At 47.8% G+C, this 21,679-nt stretch overlaps 1 protein-coding gene across 1 annotated transcript in view; it reads right to left on the bottom strand.

The window, feature by feature from the left end:
- Positions 1–21,679, bottom strand: part of VSTM4 (V-set and transmembrane domain containing 4) — a 145,622-nt gene that overhangs the window by 87,493 nt on the left and 36,450 nt on the right. Inside the window, exons 3-4 of the mRNA XM_023547175.2 lie at positions 14,319–14,387; positions 5,285–5,392 (exon numbers count right to left, since the gene is read on the bottom strand). Coding sequence (XP_023402943.2) covers positions 5,285–5,392; positions 14,319–14,387 — 177 coding nt within the window. The remainder of the gene's footprint in view (positions 1–5,284; positions 5,393–14,318; positions 14,388–21,679) is intronic.

Here is a 21,679-nt window from a genome sequence, read left to right as displayed (position 1 = left end):
TGGCGAGACTGTGTCTCACATACTTTTGTCAGGAGGGATGAGTCCCTGGAGAAGGGCATCATGCTTGGCAGAGTACAGGGTCAGCGGAAAAGAGGAAGACCCTCAGCGAGGTACATTGACACGGTGGCTCCAACAATGAGCTCAAGCATAGCAACGATCGTAAAGATGGCTCAGGACCAGGTAGTGTTTCGTTCTGTTGTGCATAGGGTCGCTATGAATTGGAACCGACTCGACGGCACCTAACAACAACAACATATATGTGTGTGTGTGTGTGTGTGTATATATATATACATCTGCATGTATATCATGATGGTATTCATATATATGTATAAAGATACATTATATATATGTGTGTGCGTGTGTGTGTGTGCGAGCGTGTGTCCCAATTGCAGTCAAGCTAATTATAACTCATGATGATCCAATGTGTGTGGAGTAGAACTGCGCTCCACAGGGCTTTCAAGGCTGTGACCTTTTTGGAAGCAGATCTCCAAGCCTTTCTTCCAAGGCATCTGTGGGTAGATTCAAACCACCAACCTTTTGGTCTGGGGGACAGAGAGAACCTGTAGAAGGTTAGTGGTTTGAATCCACCCAGTGGTGCAGTGAGAGAAAGGACTGGCAATCTGCTTCTACAGAAATTACAGCCAAGAAAATCCCGTGGAGCAGCTCTGCCTCATAACGCACGGGGTTACCATGAGTCAGAACTGACTCAATGACAATGGGGTTTTTTTTTTTTTTCTTGGTATGGAGTGTCTGGGTGGTGCAAACTGTTCACATGCTCAGCTGCTAACCAAAGACTGGAGGCTGGTGTCCACCCAGAGGCACCTCAGAAGGAAGGCCTAGTGAGCCACTTCCTAAAAATCAGCCACTGAAAACCCTGTGGAGCACAGTTCTATTCTGACACACACAGGGTCCCTGTGAGTCAGGGTCGACTCAACAGCAAGTAGTACTGGTGCGTAGTGTGGAAACCCTGGTGGCGTGGTGGTTAAGAGCTACGGCTGCTGACCAAACACCAAAAGGTCGGCAGTTCAAATCCGCCAGGCGCTCCTCGGAAACCCTATGGGGCAGTTCTACTCTGTCCTATAGCGTCGCTATGAGTCAGAATTGACTCAACAGCAATGGGTTTGTTTTCTTGGTTTTATAGGTATATATATATATACATACTTATTTAGCCTTTATGTCAAATGTCAAATATCAGGAAATATTGCTTTCTCCGAAATTCAAACTTACTCAAAAGAAGTAGGTGCAAAACAAAAATCCATTTTATTGTACTGTAAATTACTTTCCTTTAATTACAGTTAGTGCATTAAGTTGATTTTTATAGGTATAACCCCAAAACCCACTGCCATCGAGTCGATTCTGACTCCGAGTGACCTTATAGGACAGGGCTTTTTTCAAGGCTGTGATCTTAACGGAAGCAGAAGGCCACATCTGTCTCCTGCAGTGCAGCTGGTGGGTTGGAACCGCTGACCTTCTGGTTAGCAGCCGAGGCGTAAACCACTGCGCCACCAGAGATCCTCTTACGGGTACAGGTAGCATACGTTATCTCTGAGTTTCACTTCAAAATAGCCATGGGATCGCTGTAAAAGGCTTGTTGTAAGGAGGCTGCTGGCTGGGGTCAGGTCAGGAACAGCAGCAGCTGGGTTCATTAGACAGGCACACTCTCCAGCCCATCCCAGACGTACTGAACCAGAATCCGCAACCTAGCAAGTTCCCAGGTGAAGTGTCTGCTCCAAAAACTGTGAGGAGTGTGTTTTTAGGCTCCAGTGGCCAGTCAAGGGGTAACCTCAGCCCAGCGGCTGATTATCCAACAGGCAAGGTAAGCGCTGTGCTTACCTTGCTTACGAGATCATCTGTTCTGCTTCTAGGTATGGCTGGCATCTGTCTCTCTCCCAACCCCACAGCAACTTCCTGCAGAATCAAAGCCTCTTTTCAAATGTACAGGCCCTGACAGGGGCGAACGACCTCGTCAACAAGGTAAGTACGGGCTTACTTGTGCTTACTTACTAATCTGCAGGGAACAATCTCTCGATGTGGTGAAACCCACATGAAATTGATCGCTACAGATCTCACTGTGCTTACCTTGCCTACTGGATAGCCCTCCCCTGCCCAGGCACCCTCTGAACAGTCCCTGCCTGGCTCCACAGGGCGGCTGGGAGGTGCCGACTCCGAGGGCGGCAGGGGCAGGGCCCACCCTGCAGTGGCATGAGTTGCCCCAGACCAAGGCCCAGCTCCCCGAGGAGCTGCAGGGCCAATAAAGAGCCATTGGGGAGGGACCTCAGCAACAACAGCCACAGGAGGGCTGAAGGAAAGGCCCTTGGAAAGGCAGCTCTGAAGTGCCCGCGGCTTGCTTTAGGAGACTGAATGGCAGGTGTGGACTCGGGCAGGGCTTGAGCCCCACCACCACCTTCTTATTTCAGAGCTTTGTAACGCTCCCCGGCTGCAATCTGTCAGATGGAAGCGACCCGCTGCCCTCCCAAGTGGTGCCGGGGATCTCAAGGGAGCGTGAGGAGCCTAGTGAGGGGTTGGCCCCCAGCAGATGCTCAGGCAATGCTCTCAGCAGCTCAGGAGGGCTTTTGGATGCTGTACACAGGTACGTAGAGGCAGTCCGGTGTCCACTCCAGTGGGGTAAAGATGGGGAAATTCTGGGCTCTCTGAGACCACAGCGTGTGTCCCAGCCTTGCCTTTCTTGGCTCTGGGGGAGAAGGGGATGTCTTCTGGCTCTAACCACTGTGCTTTGTCTCTCTGCCCCTGCTAATGCCTAATGGGGCCTGCAGCTCACGTAGATCTCTCTCTCACACCGCTGAGCCAGGCCAAGGTGCCTTCAGAGCAAAACATGTTAGAAACTGCCTATGTGGCTTCCAAACTCCAACAGCTGGAGCAAAGCAGCTGGGAAACAAACCCATCCAACCACCATTTGTCGAGCAGCTGTCCTGAGCCAAATCCCAAGGATGGCAGATCAGACGCACGGTTCCTGCCCTCACGAATCGTCCTTTTGAAGGGAAGCAAATGTGTCTGCACCTGTGACAACATGTGCCATGAGGTGGTACAAGAGGGTTCCAAGTGGGGCATTCGTGATCAGGTGGGGCTGCACCGAGGAGGGCCTCTCAGCTGGATTTTGGGAGCAGCACAGGGTGGTTGAAAGGGCGTGGGCTTTGGAGTAGAAGGATCTGGGCTCCAGCCCGTGCTTTGTCACCAAGTAGCTGAGTGCACCAGGCCCTCTCCGTGCGCCTCCCAGGGGCCCCTCACCCTTCCCCACCCTGCTCTGAGCCCTGGAAGTTGACCTCTGTGGAGCAGCTCTGAGCTGCCCTGCCCTCTGGCTTCTGGTGGTTTCCACAGAGGGGAGGGACCTGTAGGAGACGGGGGTGGCGCTGAGGAATGTGCGTGTCTGGCTCCTTCTGCCTCTCTCCATGCTCGGGGCTCCTGTGGTGAACCCTCCCCCAGGGCCCCAGCCCCACAGCCCCAGGAACCACACCCTCCCCTGCCCTCAAGGTCTAGGGTGAAACAGCTCCCAGGAGGAGCTAGTTCCTAGGTGCACCGCCTTGCTTCCTGGTTCCCTTGGCCCTGCCACACTCCTGGAGCCAGTCCCCTCTGTCAAGGCTGCTCAGGTTCCCTGTTTCAGCATGCCCATCAGCCATGACCATGGAATCTGATACCTCCCAGGTTGATGACCTTGGGCTAATAACAGTAACTAGTATATACAGTGGTAGCCATTTGTTAGCTTAACTATGGGATACTTACTATGAGCCAGAGTGTGTCAAGGGTTTTGCACACTTTTTTTTTTTTTTTAACTTAATCCTCAACGGTCCTGTGAGACAGGTGCGGGACAATTTCCCGCGTTTTTTGTTGAGGAAGAGTTGGTGCAGAGGTAGGTCACCAGCTGGTAAGTGATCACCATTTGAGTCAGAGTCAGCCTAACTACAGAGCCAAGCTCTTACCCCTGTCATCCCCAGGAGCCACAGTGACCCTGACTGATCTGGGAATGCTGAAGGAGGGACCCAGGTGGGGCACGTCAGACGAGGTACAAGAGCCACTGGCGAGATGTGGGACCAGAGAAAGCGGACATCATTCACAGGGAATTCACAGAGTGAAGCCCTGAGAACCGTAACCACTAAGGAACCAAGGGAGACAGGACAAGACACTGAGGTCAGAGCTGGGAAACAGGGACACTGACAAACAGGAGACTGGTGTGAACAGTCATAGGCCTGGACAGGAGAGGAGCAGGGAGGGCAAGGCTCTCTCGGTCCACCTGCCTGTCAGGCCCAGCACCAGGTGATGTCCTTACACCATGAATGCACACAGCCACCTTCAATCCAGGGAAGGCGGGGTTGGCCCAATTTCACCGAAGAGGAAACTCAAGTTCAGAAAATGAGGAAACTTGTCCCCAAACTCAGTCTTAAGTGGCAGAGCCAGGATTCGAGCCCAGAGTCATCTGACAAGCACAGCCTCTTTTGGGGAGAATGAGCAAGATCAGAAATCTCAGAAAGCAAGGAAGGAAGGAATGTCGACAAAAAGAGGAAGTTGAACAATGTTAGCAGCGGTCACATTTCATTTCAGCAGAGCCTGCGGAGAAACAGAGGCATCAGTGGGTCCGTGGCGAACTCTCGCCCTCCGTGAGGGAGGCCCAGTGGGTCCGTGGCGAACTCTCGCCCTCCGTGAGGGAGGCCCAGTGGGTCCGTGGCGAACTCTCGCCCTCCGTGACGGAGGCCCAGTGGGTCCGTGGCGAACTCTCGCCTTCCGTGAGGGAGGCCCAGTGGGTCCGTGGCGAACTCTCGCCTTCCGTGAGGGAGGCCCAGTGGTTCCGTGGCAAATTCTCGCCTTCCGTGAGGGAGGCCCAGGCTCGATTCCCAGCCAGCACCCCTCAAGCACAGCCACCACCTTGTCTGTCATTGGAAGACCGGGTGTCGCTGTGATGCTGAGCCGGTTTTCACAGACCTTCCGGAATCAGACAGACTAGGAAGAAAGGCCTGGTGATCTATGTCCAAAAATCACCAAACTTCAACACCAGTGAAAAGCCTGTGGGTCACAGCAGAGCCTGTCCAAGACACGAGTATGGCACAGGACCGGGGATGAGGTGAGTTGGAGGCCGCTGCTGTGGCGGCTAACAACAAGAAGGGGAGAGCATCTTCTCCCACCTATGGGCCTCTCTGCCCCCCAGTCACAGGAAATAATCCCCGAATCACTGTGCATGTCCCAGCATCCTCTGCCTGTCTGTGGTTTGTCTGTGCTCAGAACCAGGCCTTCAAACACTGCCCCTCCCCAGATGGGAGAGTACCAGTTTTCTTACCTCGGGACTTCCTCTTACTGAACACTGACTGCCAGATGATAACCAGAGTGAAGAGGAGGACGCTGAGGATCCCGACACAGCACACAAGGACGGCGTACACATAGATGTCTGAAAGGCAAACACAGGGTGTCAGCACATACGGGGAAGCCCGCCGCCCTCGGCACAGAACAGGTGAGGGACAAGGCTTTAGAAGTTCCACTGCTACACAATCAAGACCCTGTGGAACTGGCAGAGGGACACACAGAGCAATGGAACAGAGTACAGTACCCAGAAACAGACCCGAACAATATGCCCAACTCAGTTTTCACCAGAGCTCAATGGCAGCAAGACAAAAATGAACCTCAACCCAAATCTCACACCTTACGTGATAATGAATCAAAGTTGATCACAAACCTACATGTAAAATGTAAAACTAGAAAACTTTTAGGGAAAAAAAAACCTCTTCAGGATCTAGGGCTCAGCAATGAGTTCTTGATACCAAAAACAAAAACAAAAAAACCACGGTCCATAAAATTAAAAATGGATAAATCAGACTTCATCAAATTCAAAAATCTTTGCTCTGTGAAAGCCCACGTGAAGAGGATGAGGAGGCAAGCTACAGACTGGGAGAAAATTGTTGAAAACCGTGAATCTGACGGAGGACTAGTACCTGGAATGTATAAATAAGTCTCAAAACTCAACAGTAAAAAAAAAAAAATCCAGTTAGAAAATATAGCAAAGATATGAGCAGATGTTTCACCCAAGAGAATACACACATGAAGATGTTCAATGTTATTAACCATTAAGGAAATGCAAATTAAAAACCACAATGAGATAAAAATACAAACACATCAAAATGGCTCTAAAAGAGTAGGAAAAAAACCAAATGCTGGTGAGGATGCTGAGAAACCAAACCCCTCACACATTGCTGGTGGGAACTCTGCCAAAGGGTTTGGCGGTTTCTAACAAAAGTACACACGCAGCTTCCGTATGACCCAGTAACTACGTTCCTGGGAATTTAGCCCAGAGAAACGAAAACTTAAGTTCACACGAAAACCTGCATGTGGATATTTATAGCAACTTTATTCATAAAAGCCAAAAAAATGGCAACAGCCCAGATGTCCTCCAGCAGGTGAATGGTTAAACGAATTGTGGAACAGGCTTACCATGGAATACTACTTGGCAATACAGAGGAATGAACACAATGGTACACACTGGTACAAATCACTGGATAAGTCTCCAGGGAATTATACTGAGTGATAAAAACCAATCCCAAAAGGTTACATAACGTAAGATTCCATTTATAAAACATTTTTGATAAGACAGAATTATACAAATAGAGAAGAGATTCGTTGGCAGGGGTTAAGGAGGGGTGGAGGAGGGAGCAAGGTCGGGGGGCTCTAAGGAGATGTTTTGCTTCGTGACTGTTATCAATGTCGGTATGCCGGTTGTGACATTGTACTGGAGCTCTACAAGGCGGTCAATTGAGGGAAACTGCAAGGGGAGCCTAGGATCTCTCCGCATTAAGTCTTAAAACTGCATGCGATTCAACAACTATCTCAAAATAAAAAGTTCCTTTTTTCAAGTCCCAGCAGCTAAACCATGTTCATATACATACCATCCTTAAATGCCAATGGTCAACATTATCGTCAGTCTGACCAATAAGATCCCAACGCTGCTCAGAAGGAGAAGAGGGAAGCTTTCAATGCAGAGAAAAGCTGCAGATGTTTGAACTTAACAAAAATGTCTCTCTGCTGACTTAAAATTTCTTCAGTTAACATTCGTTGTCAGTCCTGTGCAACCTTTTGCTAGATACCAGAGACACAGAGATGAAAACCAAGTCTTCTCTTCAAGAAGTTAAAGGACGACATGGTAACTGCAACAATAGAAATGTGTGCCCAGTACTAGAAAGGGACAGAGGAGGGATGCCACCCAGCCTGGGGAAGCTGGATGGCTTCCAAGAAGGCTGGAGTTCTTGACGTCATGTTTAAAACAACAGAATATATAAAAAATTTATAGAGAAAAGAAGTCTCTAGCCCTTCCATCACCCTGAAATGGCTACTGCTAACATTTGGTGTGTAACAGAGAGAGATGGTTCAGTGATAGAATTCTCCACTTCCATGTGGGAAACCCAGTTTCGAATCCTGGCCCGTTCGCCTCACGAGGAGCCACTACTCATCCACCAGTGGAGGCTTGCACGTTCCTATGATGCTGAACAGACTTCAGCAGAGATTCCAGACTAAGACGGACTAGGAAGACAGGCTTGGCAACCTACTCCTGAAAAGCAGCCAGTGAAAACCCTGTGGACCACAATAGTTTGATCCCAAACTGATCTCAGGGGTGGTAGGGCCAGGCGGTGTTTTGTTCCCTTGTGTATGGGGTCACTATGAGTCAGAGGCCAACTCGACAGCAGCAAACAGCAACACACACACAAATGTATATTTTAACTGAGATCATTCAGTCTCATGCTTTGCTTTTTATTCAATCTCATTTTCTCATCAGCCTCGACTCAAAAATTGATTCTGAACTGCTTTGAAAAATACGATAAAAGTGTATCATCTTAATATATCATAAGTGATTTCACAAAATCTTATTCTTGGCTATTTAAAGTGCTTCTAATTGTTCCCCATAACCAATGATTCTATGATGAGTGTTCATAAACTGAGACCTTAATGCATTTTTCACATTACATCCTTAAGCTCCTAGAAGTGAAATCGCTGAGTCAGTGGGAAGGCGCCTTCCTCGAGCTCTCAGGACCTGGACAGGCAGTTTAGGTAAGAGCTGAAACTGAAAACACAAGCAGCCAGGGGTTGTGGGAGGCTGGCTTCCCGGGCGTGTCTGCAGAAGCAGATAAGCCTCACAGTCAAGGAAAGAAGGGCAAATGACGGGGAAGCAGACATTGTGGGGTGCCTTCCGACCCCCTCCTCCCTGGTCCAAGCCCCTAGGAGGCCCATGTGGCCTCCGTCCTTGGAGTCCCCGAGATCCTTCTGTGTTCTTAGGGTCAGTCAGCTTTTTTAGCTATGCTAGTTTGAGTGGGTTTCTGTTACTGGCTACTTAAGAAGCCTGGACTAAAAATAAGGAAAAACCATGGGGCCAGGTTGGAGAGGAGAGAGCAGGAGAAGCATATGGGACAGAGAAAACATCTCCCACCAAGGGAGCAGGGAGCAAGCAGGAGAACGGAGGAAAGCACAGCGAGTGCTGGTAGAGCCAACAGTGCAGAGCACTGTAAGAAAGAACTCTAACAGCATCAAGCACAACTGGAAAGTCCCCATTGGGTTTTCCCATTAGCAGCCACTGGGAAGGTCCAGGGGGAGCTGTTTACGTGGGATGCTGGGGGCAAAAGGCAGATTAGTGCCGTTGAGGAGTCAGTGGACACGAAGAGGCTCAGACGGAAATGAGCAGGTTCTCAGATAACTTAACTCAGAGCTGCCTTTCTACATGGACACCCCGATCTCTGATGTGTGGGCTGTGGAGATTAACAGGGTGGAGAACGGCACGAGTGGGACGCCTTGGGCTTTCCTGGAGACCACATAAAGCCAGAAACGGGACTCCTGGATTCTGGGACAAGACAGTTTACAGGAAACTACAGGACTGGGCAGAGTGCGCAAGCTGGATTCATGACAAGACGGTGAACATATGCCCCACTCACAGATCGCTGGGCAGTGTGCTCCGGGAACAGGACAGCGGGGCCCTTTGCTGGCACTGGGGGATGGTACACAACACAGTCGCATGGCCAGGCAGGGAGACAACATGGTGGACACAGCATCTGCCCAGAAGGAATTCAGATGTGGGCCTGAGGCAGAGTCCTTGGGCCGTGCAAAAGATTAAGGCACTGAGCTAGCTGCTAACCAAAGGGCTGGAGGTTTGAGTCCACCCAGAGGTGGAAGGAAGGCCTGGTGGTCTAAAAAAAACTTCCAAAAAATCAGCAGGAAAACCCTAAGGGGCACAATTCTACTGTGACACACACGAAGTCACCGTGAGTCTGAGTGCGTTCTACAGCAACCGGTACTGGGTCACTGGACACACCCCAGTTCGCACAGAAGAGAGAATCTGGCCCAAGAGGCAATGGCAATCTGCCTTCGTTTTTATTTTGGTACAGAGAGAAAGCGTGTCTTCCCAAGGTCTCTGTGCTACAGGAGCAGAGTGGTCGGCCCTGCGAGCTCACTCTTCATCCTGGCTCTCTCCTTGGCTTCAGGGTTGTGGGAACCAGGGATAGTCATGCCGAAGGCGAGGTCGCTGTGGTACTTGCCCTCTCCCTGGCTCCCCCCACAGCAGGCTGCAGACTTCGGTGGCTGGCTGCGCCCTGGGGGTGGTGGGGAGCTTCAAAAGGCCTGCACTATGGCTTCGGATCACCACCTCAGCAACTGGGCACAAAGGAGGCTTCCCACAGGCACCAGGGCTACAGAATCCCAAAACATCTGGCCTGTCCAAAGGCCCGGCATCTCTGCCAAGCACGTGGTCCCCTGGGCTTTGAGACTGGCCAGCGCATGTGAGTCTCCATGGGTACAGGAGCTACCGTGGCTCCTCACTATCATGTTCTTAAACCTTTAAAAGCAGCACCTAGCGGGAGAAAAGCTGGCAAAGTACACCTGAGGTTCCCAGATCAGACAGCAGCCAGTACCCAAAGCTCGGATGGTTTTCTTTCTGTTCCAGGTTCCTTTTGCTGCATAAAGATAACTGCCCTGCTGTGTCCACTCAAAGCACGGAAACCCCCTTCCCTGGCTCTCCCTGTAAACACAGGTCACAGCCTTCTAAGGCTCCAGGGGCCCGTACCTAATGGCGGCCCGTGAAAATCATGTGCCGTGTATGATGGATGGCTCTCAGGCAGGAGCGGCTCAGTGCTGCCAGGGCTTCTGACTTTGCCTTCAGCTTTCATATAAAAATCATTCTAATTCAAACTGTCAGCTCAACGGTTTTAAACCTCAAAACAGGCCAAACAAGTCTTGTCCGTAGGCGAAATACAAACCTTCAGGGCCACATTTTGACAAAACATCTGCACTTACCCAAATCTGGAACTAGTTTCTAAAATGCCAGCTCTCCCTGCACACCTGCTCTAAGCCGACTGCTAAGAGTCTGGTTACAGTCGCTGAATCCACTGGCAGCTTGTCTCTCGCCATTCAGCTTCAAAAGGCACAGATGCCATTTTTAGACTCAAATGCAAACCGCCATGCAGAAAATGTCACCCCACGCCCCCAGCCCAGGTCTCCCTGAAGCAGATGGTGGGGTGGGCACGCTGCTGTGGATGCAGGCGTGGTAGGGAGGCCGAGGCCGGGTGCACAAAGGGTCAGCATGGCAGCTCCCACCCCCCCGAGAAGCCGAGCTGCCACAGCAACAAGGCAGAGCCCGGAGCTGCCTCAACAAAGGGCAGACGGCACCTGTTGCTGGGCAACCCTGCTCCCAGCAGAGGCATTCAGCACCACTTTCCAACATGGTGGCCCTGACATTCCTCAGCACAGTCCAGGAAACCAAGTACCCCCTGGCCCCTTGAATCAAGAAACTGGACATAGCTAGACTGTTGGGCAAAGAGCACGCTTTTCGAGTCAGAGTCGACATGCCCAAAGTAAACGCCAATGCCTAGCAGATGGCAGTTTCTGTCCAGAGAAGTATGTGCACTGCCACTATTTTCATCCAGCTTGTAATACCATCTTGCTGGGGAAGAAATACCTGAACACCAGCCCTGAGGGATTTCAATTTTCTCCAGTATCTTGCTGAGAGGCCTGACAATGCTGTTTTTGTGCAGCAGGCACATGGCCAGGCCCAACGAAGCCCCGGGAAAATGGATATCCGTCTGCAACCCTGTTGTGGCTCTCCCATCCAGGAACAAAAGGGCAAAGGCCTGGGAGCACGCACCAGAGGATTTCAGCGCTGCCACTGACCGGGCCAGAAGCTGCAGCTGGGTTAAAGAAGCAGAACGTACAGGCGCCACCACGCAGCTGCCAACATCACAGGAAAAGAACAATTTGGAAGCAGCTGCCCAGACGCATTAAACAGGGACAATCCCAGGTCTGCTTTTCTGAAACAACCGAATCCTCTCTGTTGAGAAGAGAGTGCAGACTGGCCTACGGATCTCATGTAGAGCTGGGTCAAGGGTTAAGTCTGATATTCTAGCTACACGTGAGTTATAAAATACTGTTAACTTTACAAGGTGTTTTTAAAAAACATTTTAGAGGTGTTAATTATGCTGCCAAGTGTGTCAAGACTAAATGCTGCAATTCTCCCAAATATATAAAATCTTGTTTTTTCTACCACTGTATTTCTCAAAATATGCACCAGGTGCTTTCATTCCTTCTATCAGAATCTCAGGGCGGCACCCAGAGCCAGGCTGCTAAGACACTCCCCAAGAGATTCTTAAGCATCTGATAATAAATGGGGCTCCCACTGTCAGATCTTGGGGACCCCCTGGACCTTCTCATGACCCTCCTCATTGCAGCACCTGGGCCATGGTGCAACTCCAGAAATGTGGGGTAAATCAACTGAGTCATCTCAATTTTACTGACTAGCAAATTAGAAGAGTAGCCCTTGTTTCTTCTACTGCTTTATTCTAGGAGGACTAATGTCACTTTCATCTCCTTGCCAAAGGATAGGCATTCCCTGAATGAGAGAATAGGGAAGGACTGGAGAGTATTTTCCTAGGAGAAAGAGGCCATCAGAGAATACGAAGAAGAACAGCCAGGGAATACAAAGGGTCTTTGTTGGAATGAAGTGCAAACTGAGAAACGAAATATTTATGACTAGAAAACCATACAGCAAACTGCAACAGCCTATATGTGTGGCACCTTATGATCTGCAAACTTTGTTCACAACTACAGTTCAATTTATCTAAGGGAGGAAGTCCCTCAGTCTTCTAGTTATTGGAAGAGTTGGGTTTGCATTAAAGTGTTCTCCCTCTAAGTCCATCTCTCCCTCCACCAGCCACTACATGATGCCTAGTAAGCAGGAGAGCCGAGCTGAATCCCAGTGTTCTCCTTTTGGTCCAGCTCTCCTTCCACCACACCCTGCTGGGTTAACCAAGGGAGATGGCAAGCTCCCAAGGAACACCAGCTCTTTAAATCTTTTTAGCAAGGTCATCATTCATCCACAAATTCCATGCCTTCACAAGATATAATCCTTTACAATTTCCTGATGACCTTTTAACATTAATCGGTCTTTACTGATCAATAACTCTGCCTGAGAACTCACAAAGGAGTACATTCTTTCTCTGCTTATGGCAGAAACTCTCTGATGCTTTGTGTAATGTCTGTGAACTTGCCTTATTCTAAGACAGGGTCTTTTTTTTTTTTTTTTTAATTGTGCTTTAAGTGAAAGTTCACAGCTCAATTTCTCATACACAAATTTATACACATATTGTTATGTGACCCTAGTTGCAATCCCTATAATGTGACAGCACACTCCCCCTTTCCAGCCCAGGTTTCCCGTGTCCATTCAACCAGCTCTTGTCTCTTTCTGCCTTCTCATCTCTCCTCCAGACAGGAGCTGCCCATTTAGTCTCAGGTAAAACAAAAAAAAAGAGTTTTTTTTTTTTTTATCTACTTGAGCTAAGAAGCACACTCTTCACGAGTATTATTTTATATTTTATAGTCCAGTCTAATCTTGTCTGAAGAGTTGGCTTCGGGAATGGTTTTAGTTCTGGGTTAACAGAGAGTCTGGCGACCATATCTTCTGGGGTTCCTCTAGTCTCAATCAGACCATTAAGTCTGGTCTTTTTATGTAAACTTGAGGTGGGTTGAGTTCTGCACCATACGTTTCTCCTGCTCCATCAGGGACTCTCTGTTGTGTTCTAAGACAGAGTTTCTTAACCTAGGCACTCTTGGCATTTGGGGCCAGATAAGTCTTTGTTATAGAATCTGTTCTGTGTTTTACAAGATGTTTAGCAGCATCCTTGTACTCTACCCATTAGATGCCAGTAACACCCCCACAGTTGTGGCAACCAAAATTGACTCCAGACATTGGCAAATGTCTCCTGGGTGGGGGGTGCAAAATCACCCCTGGTTGAGAATCAGCTCTCTAAGTCTCAAACCTGAGAAGTGTGCATCAGAATCACCTAGAGGTCTTGTTAAAACATGGATTAGTGGGACTACCCTCAGAGTTTCTGATTCAGTAAGGAGGGCCAGGGTCTAACAACATGCATTTATAACAAGTTCCCAGGTGATGTTGATGCTGCTGGTCTGGGACCCACTGTGACAGCCACTGTGCTAAGGCAGTGGTCCTCAGTCTGAGAAGTTTTTTTTTTTTTTTTAATTGTGCTTTAAGTGAAAGTTTACAGTTCAAGTCAGTTTCCCATACAAAAATTTATACACACATTGTTATGTGACCCTGGTTGCTCTCCCTATAACGTGACAGCACACTCCTCCTTTCCATCCTGGATTTCCCGTCTCCTGTCCCCCTCTGCCTTTCTGAGAAGCTTTAAACACATACCGACTAAACCAGAATCTCCAGAAACGATCCAGGCATCAGAGCTAATTTTAAAGTTCATGAGGTGATTTTAACACACATCCACGCTTGAGAAGCACTTGCTTAAGGATTTCAAACTGCTTCTAAAACCCCAAATTCCGTTAAAAAAAAAACTTCAGATAAAATATAGTCACACGTATTTTTCATATCACCTGCATCAACCAATTGCTGCTGAGTTGATTCTGACTCATGGCGACCCCGTAGGAATCAGAGCTGAGCTATGTCCCATAGGGTTTCAATGGCTGATTTTTCAGAAGTAGGCCACCAGACCTTTCTTTCAAGGTGTCTCTGGGTGAACTACAACCTCCAACCTTTCAGTCACAGCGGAGCACGTTAACTGTTTACACCATGTATCACTTAAAGATCTCCCTAACATCAAATAGGAATAGGGATCTAGAGCAAAAAAACATATACTAAAAACATCTGCGGGCGTACACCAACCAAAATTTCCATTTTAGTCTAGAGTTAATTTAGGTCAAGAAAACTACTTGACATTATGGTAAAACTAAGACATGAAGGTCCTTTCTTTTTATTCCATTCCTTTCCTTTTATCTAAAAGTGAGACTGTGTCTTATACTAAAAAATATATATACACAAGCTTTACCTTCAAAAAACGCCCAGGCCTCTTTCTTTTTCTCAAAGGGTGAATCTTCGGAAGTTTTGAAGGAAATCACTGCAAGACAAAAACGAAACAGCATGACATAAAGTACAGAAGCTCACAGACCTGGCCCACAATGCAATCCAAAATGCCATATGGCATAAGATGCTTTTCAATCTGTAAAGTAATTTTCACATCTGTAAAACCACATTTACTTGTCACAACTCTTACGTAGGGCAAGGTATGACATCCACTAACAGATGAGAAACTGAGCAGAGGACAGGTGAAGTTAGTTGTCCGTGTTTGAAAGTCAGTAAATGGCAAAGCCAAGACTCAGCCAATTGTCAATAAAAGCCCCAGTTGCTTCCTATTCCGATAAAGATTCCTCAGTGGGAATTCCAGGAACCAAAACATCATTTATTTTACCAGTTTAATGGGAGTATTTCTGAAGTTTAGTGCACTTGCCCCAGTATTCCTAGACAGAGGAGCCTAGGGTCATCCAACGACTCAGGCAGGGTCAGTGCTCTGAGAGCTGTTCTTCATGCAAGACGGTCACACGTAGCAGTCAGCATCTGATCCTGAGATTACTTTGTCTTCTCTCAGTCAGTGGCTGATCACTGAATTTACAGTGCCTGCTTTCAACAGGCAGGGAGACACAGAAAAGCTAAACCTTGAACATCACACTAAGAAGTTTGGAAGCATGGAAAGGTTTTTGTGCAGAGTAGAAACATAATCATAAGTTAAACAAACAAACAAAAAACATAAAACCTGACCTGAATAACAAAGTAAAATGTCAAATCTGATAGAACTACCCGTGATGATAGAAATGTTTTAAATCTCAACTTTCCAATATGGTAGCCATTAGCCCCAAACTGAGCACTTGAAATGTGGCTAGTGTAACTAAGGAACTGAAATAATAATTTTAATTAATTTAAATGTAAATAGACACATGTGTTCAGTAGCTAGCATACTGGACAATCCAAGACAAGAGAATCTAGGACCTGAATAAAAAGCCAATGGTAGTTAAAACAGAAAAGGAAACTAAATGCGGGTCATATAATGAGGAACTGAATCAAGATGAGAGGCAAGAAACATGGCAAAGATGGCCTGGAACTTAACTCTATTTTTTATCCCACCACAAACACCTGTATTATTACTGTCATGTATTTCATTTATGAATTTTCCATCCTTTTGTCTCTCCAGGATACAGTGAATATTTTCTATTGACCTGTCTTCCAGATCACCAATATTCTCTTCATCTGTGTCTAACCTATTGTTAAAGATATCTATTATATTCTTAATCTAATTTATTGTACTTATGAGTTCTAGATTATCAATTTAATAATTTTTATAGATTCTAATTCTCTAATGTCTCCAGTTTATCATATAGTTTCTTGACCATATTAATCATATTATTTTAATGTTCAAGTCTGATAACTTTTGTAACAGCATCACCCATAGGTTTGTTTTTATTATATTGGTTTCATTTGGTTTCACTCCCTTACTATATTGATATTTTGTAATTGAATGCCAGACACTGGGTATAAAAAACTGGGAGGCTCTGGATAAAATTTCAGTTTTATTGTAGGAAGTTTTAGAATAGGGGAAGATCACCTTAATCCAATCAGGGTTTTAACTGCTTAGAGGCTCGATTCCAATTTTTGTATGGTCTTATCGATTTTTGATTTGCCCTTACTCTTAAGGTTATCACCAATGGAAAGCCTGGGGGTATTTGCCAGTCTTCTCAATTTTCATCTCCCTAGCACTGTAAAAATTTCCAAAAGCTCTATTTCCCTCCTAAATATTTTAGTTGCCACTTTATACCTTCTGTGTAGCTTCCCACAACTGCTTAAGTATGACTGAATTTCTTAAAGAATTAAATGTCTCCAACAATTGGCCTACCCTCCCCTCCCTTACCCCCTCCTCTCTCTACATATATGGGAAAGAAAAAAACAAAGCCCTGGTAGCACAGTGGTTAAGTGCTCAGCTGCTAAGTGAAAGATTGGCGGCTTGAACCCACCAGCTGCTCCTCAGCAAAAACATGTGCCAGTCTGCTTCTGTAAAGATTACAGCCTTGGAAGCCCTATGGGGCAGTTCTACTCTGTCCTATAGGGTCACTATGAGTTGGAATCGACTAGACAGTAACGGGTTTTGAGTGTGTCTGTGTGTGCGTGTGCACGTTCTATGGACCAGCAACATGAGTGACACCTGGGAGCTTGTCAGAACAGTGGAATCTCAGGCCCCATTCCAATCTACTAAAACAGAATCAGCTTTTTGACAGATCCTCTGGGTAACTTGTATGCACTTTAAAGTTTGAGATTCACTGATACACATTGCCTGGGTGGATACACTAGCCTGCCACTTGGAGGCCAAATGAGTCTGGGCAAGCTTCCCCGTTTGCAAAACAGTGGTGATAATAAGTGCCTACTCACAGAGTAGGAGTCCCTGGGAGGCACAAATGGTTAAGTGCTGGACTACTAACCAAAAGGCTGGTGGTTCAAATGTGCCCAGAGGTGCCTTGGAGGTAAGGCCTGGTGATCTGCTTACAAAAGGTTACAGCCTTGAAAGCCCTATGGAGTGCAGTTCTACTCTGCACACTTGGGGTCACCATGAGCTGGCATCGACTCGACAGCAACTAATAACAACAACTCACAGGGAATGTATGTGGAAGGATTCAATGAGTTAATACGTATGAGATGCTTAGAACAGTGCCCAAGACCTAGTGAGCTATTCTTACTTACGAGGATGGTAGCTTCCTAAGAGCAGTGAGTTTTGTCTACTTTACACACTGTTGTAATTTCAGTGCCTAGAATGTTCCTGTGTTGTCAGCCCTCTGTCTCAGAGTGTGAATCTTCCCTTGTCCAAATGGTGAACAAGAATGGGTGCCCTGTCCTTGTGGCCAGATCTTCACAGCTACCCATGTTGCTGCCCTTGTAGCAAAGGCAGAGTGCCTTCAGATCACTTTTTTCAGGGGTCTTGCAGGGATGGAAATTGTGGGGTCTTAATTTAATCCAATTATAACTCCCTTTGCATTACTTGGAACAAAGGCAGCAAGTGTCTCTCAGATCTACACATGGAGACATACGCATTGAAAAAGCAAGCAAACTGGGAGTCTAAACTAAAGGGGCTCTAAGCAATGATGATAAAGATGGCGCAGGACCAGACAATGTTTAGTTTCATTATACCTGAGGTCGCTGTGAGCCAGAGCCAACTCGGTGGTAACTAACAACAATGAGCAGGTGATTAGTGTATGCTGCTCATTGTCCCCGGTGCAGAGATGTGGATATTTTATCGGAAAGTGCAGCAACTTTGTTTGCATGGGATGTTTAGCAACACTGGTCATAATCTTTTCTGTTCCTGTAAAAAAGAATAATCTTTACGTAGACTCTGCCAGAGCGTCAGGAATTTTCCCAAGGTTTCTCCATAACTACCTTGTTTCAGCTGCTAATCCTGCCCTATCTCAAACTGAGTTTGATACAGTGTCAAACCACACGTCTGACTTAGTCCACAGGCCATGAGAAAACAACACAGTCCCACGTGGCCAGGCCAACACAAGGGCTTTTTAGTGAACCAGTGAGTCTCCTGACTTTATGAATGCACTTCCCTCCACTGCGGCTCCACACACCTGTTACGGCTTTTCCAGGATCAACCTGTAGACACTGAACGGAAGATGTCACTGAGTGGTGGACAGGATGGAAGATGAAATCCATCAACCACCCAGGGAAGGGTGGCAGATTTCTCAGCCACAGGTTACTTACGTTGGTCAAAGACTTTCTGACAGAAAACAAGTTCTTAACTGAAGAGAATTTGTGATGGTTTCCCATGAGTTTTGTGATCAGAAGGCTGTGGCCATTTAAACAAGAGTCAATAACCCTATACGCTTCCACCAGTATTTGTGTCACTTTGTGGTCCACCCGGACTCACAGATAATAGGGAAGAAGGCAACAAGCAGTCTTCCGTGTCCAGATTGCTGGTTCCTCCTACACCTCAGCTCAGGAGAGCTGAAAGTCCTTGCTCTGACACCTATGGCTGGGGGAGTTCTCAGCCAAATCCCTCAAACGTAGGGGTTCAGTCAGCCTTTTAACCAATGGGTTGTCTTATAAGGTCATGATGGTAGGTGGGGTCTCCACTCCTCTGCATTTGGGTGTCCATGGGTGAGGGGTGGGACTTCTCATCCCCTCCAAGAAAGGAGCATGACCGGAGTCACAGTGCCTTGCTCTCCCTCCGCTCTCACCTCCGCCCACCACCCCCATTCCTGGGGGGCAAAGAGAAGTCCCGGATCCAGGTGTGTGTTCCACACGCTGCTCCCCTCTGGGTGGGGGAATGAGGTAAGGCCCCTATTCAAGATGGCTTCTGCTTTTGCCACATGCTCATGTAGACTGGCTGCCTGCAACCACCTGGTGTGGGGGGTGGGTGCTGTGTGGCCCCTTGGGAAGGGTCTGCCACCCAGCTACTGGGAGCACTGCCAGTTCTGCTTTTCAGAGAGTCCCGCCTAAGGCCACATGTGCACTCTCCTCATCCATCCTTCTTCTGTCAGGGCCATCTCTGACTCCTGGGGTGCAGGGCCTCTAGTCCCCTGCTGGCCCTGTGACGGGGAGCTAGTACAGTTGATCAGAGAAGCAGGGGGAAGGCTAATTGGGCCTCAGGGCCAAACTACCTCTCTAAACACAGCTTTCTCAGAAATAAAGTAGATATTTGGATTTTTGTTTGATCATATGCCGTTTATCAGCTGGTTCAGGGTTCACGGTAGAGAAGAGGAGGTAAGACCACTCAGAAGCTCAGGGCTGACTGATCACTGCTGTGCCACCTCCTCAGCCCCTGCGCCCAGGGGGCAGAGCCTACCTGACTGTTGGTGGCCCAGATGACGGAGCAGTCGCCACTCCTGGGGTCCCCCAGGAGAGCAAAATCAGGTGAAATCTAGGAAGGGGAAGGTAGGCGATCCCCTACACCAGTGCCCCACTGGGAAAAAGTGGGTGAAATTGATGGAGGATCAAACAGTCTGGAAGAATGCAACCCTGAGGTACCCGAGAAAAACTGATCCTACCAGCCTCGCCTCTAGAGGAAGCCGCCTGGAAAGAATGAACACAACAAACCTCAGTGCCAGTCCCCTTTGATCGGACCTGTGGGAAAACCATTACTCAGAGAGGTGTGAAAACTGATAGCCTTGATTCCTGACTGGAAAGAAAGGCCCCATGGTGTCCTGGGGTGGGGGAGGGGGAGCGTTTCACGGGCCATGGCAGATGCCCCCAAGAGTTCACACCAAGGCCTGGTGACAAGCCCTCTGAGCACCACGGGGCCTCTGGTCCCCTGTGTGGTCTCTGTTTTCCAAGGATGCTGATGTCCTTTTTCTGGAGCAGGACTTGTGTTGAAGGACTAAGCCAAGACTTTCACAGGACAAGCTTGGAGAAGGCTCCCTTCCTCACAGAATTATTTCCCAGCCACTCACCAGCACCCCCAAATCCTTTAACAAAGACCTCATAATTAAAGAAGCTCAAATGGCAACTGAGGACAGCAGTCCTCATCATCTTCCATGAGGGAGACTGAGTTTCATTCCCAGACAATCAATACCTGTCTGCCAGTGGAGGCTTGCATGTTATGATGCTGAACAGGTTTCATTAGAGCTTCCAGACTAAGATGGACTAAGAAGAAAGACCTAGCAATCTACTTCTGAAAATCTGCCAGTGAAAACTCTATGGATCACAGTGGTCTAATCCACAACTAAAAATGGGGATGGCACAGACCAGGCAGCATTTTGTTCCACTGGGCATGAGAGGCATGAGATTGCCATGAGTTGGGGGCCAACTGAACGGTGGCTAACAACAACAAATTGCAACTACAGGTTACACCAGAAGTAAGGTACACATTTCTGACACAAAAAGGCCTCCTGAATGCAGGTTCTGATGGAGAGAAAGGCAGAGCGGATCCTGGTTTACAGAGAAGATGAGAAGGCAACAGTGAGTAGTGGTAAGAAGGCAGGAAAAAGGCCCCAGGTTTGGGAGATAAGCCTTCTCCTTTCTGCTTCTACTGCAGGTTACACTGGGCTAAAACACTCTCCCCGAGTCCACAAATCCTGGTTTTAGAGCCCAAAGACTGAGATGTTTAAATCTTACGTGTGCAAGAGAATCATCTGGGACTCTTACTAAGATGCAGGTTCCCAGGCAGTGCCCCTGGCTCAAGGCGTTTCCTCTGGTTCCAGAAATCTGGGGAGGGCCTGGGAGTCTGCACGGTCAGGAATCGCACCTTGCAGGAAATTCTGAGGTAGGAGCCTCCAAGACCACACTCGGAGAAGACCTGCCTTGGACACTCCTGGAGCCCAAAGAGATTCAAGTCAGGAGAAGCCAGTCTCTGGGCCGCGTTCTCCCTTCCAGCCCTGGGAGAGCCCAGAACTCAAAACTAAACCAAATGCCTCTTCCATCTCATCCAGGGAAAACAAGAGTAAAAACAAAGCATAAGGAGTAAGCCAATCACAAAGCATTGTTGCCAAAGGATCCCAAAGGGCACCTTTAAACAGTGAGCCTCCGTGCAGCAAAATATGATGTAAAAAACACATCTTTGGGGACAAAGTTATTTTCAAAAGATGAGAACTGTCTACAATGCAGGATCAAAAGGACTGATGTTGTCCCTGAGTGGTCAACCACCAAACTTGGAACCTGGACAGAATGTGAGCCACCTTCCTGAGAGGACTCCCCCAGCCACCACATCCTATTTCATGCCCTCCCTCCCCTGGTCTGATGTGCAGCCTTAAAGTGCATCACTTCTGAACACACTGTTCTCCTGCTTCATCTCTGTCCTTATCCACCTGCCCCAGCTGAAGGGAGCTCCCTGAGGCCTGGGACTTGCCCACGATTTCACTCCCTGGAACTCCTTGGCACACAGCACACCTCATCACTATTTTGAATGAATGAATTAATGAATGGAATGCATGCGATATCATATTGGTGGGTTAAGGCCTCCCAAGGGGAATTTAGTATCAGGTTCTGGGCCCTGGAACTGCACACCTGGGGTCCGTAATGATGTACGTTATGGCCTCTGAGTTCTGAGTTTCCTACAGAATGGAAACAGGAGGTCCCAGGACCTTAAGCAGAAGGTAATTCTTAAGGTCTCTCAAGTTGAAAGGAGAGGAGCAGAAACTTCAGGCCCTAGTTCCCAGCATGAGCGCCTTCAGGATTTCCACCTAGGGGGTGTAGAAAGATGGAGGGCAGACACCACCCTGCCTCAGGCAGCATTTTGCACAGATCAGTGGGGGAGAAAAACCTAAGGAGACTGAAGAGGTCAGTGATATGAAGTGCAAACAAAAAAATACCTTTAAATAAAATAAAGATAGTCAACACATTTGCTCCAAATTCAAAAATTAATATACTCGGTTC

This window comes from Loxodonta africana, chromosome 16 (assembly GCF_030014295.1).
Source record: "Loxodonta africana isolate mLoxAfr1 chromosome 16, mLoxAfr1.hap2, whole genome shotgun sequence".
Taxonomy (NCBI): Eukaryota; Metazoa; Chordata; class Mammalia; order Proboscidea; family Elephantidae; genus Loxodonta; species Loxodonta africana.
Note: the sequence above shows the minus strand (reverse complement) of the source record. Positions and strands in the feature narration are given on the sequence as shown.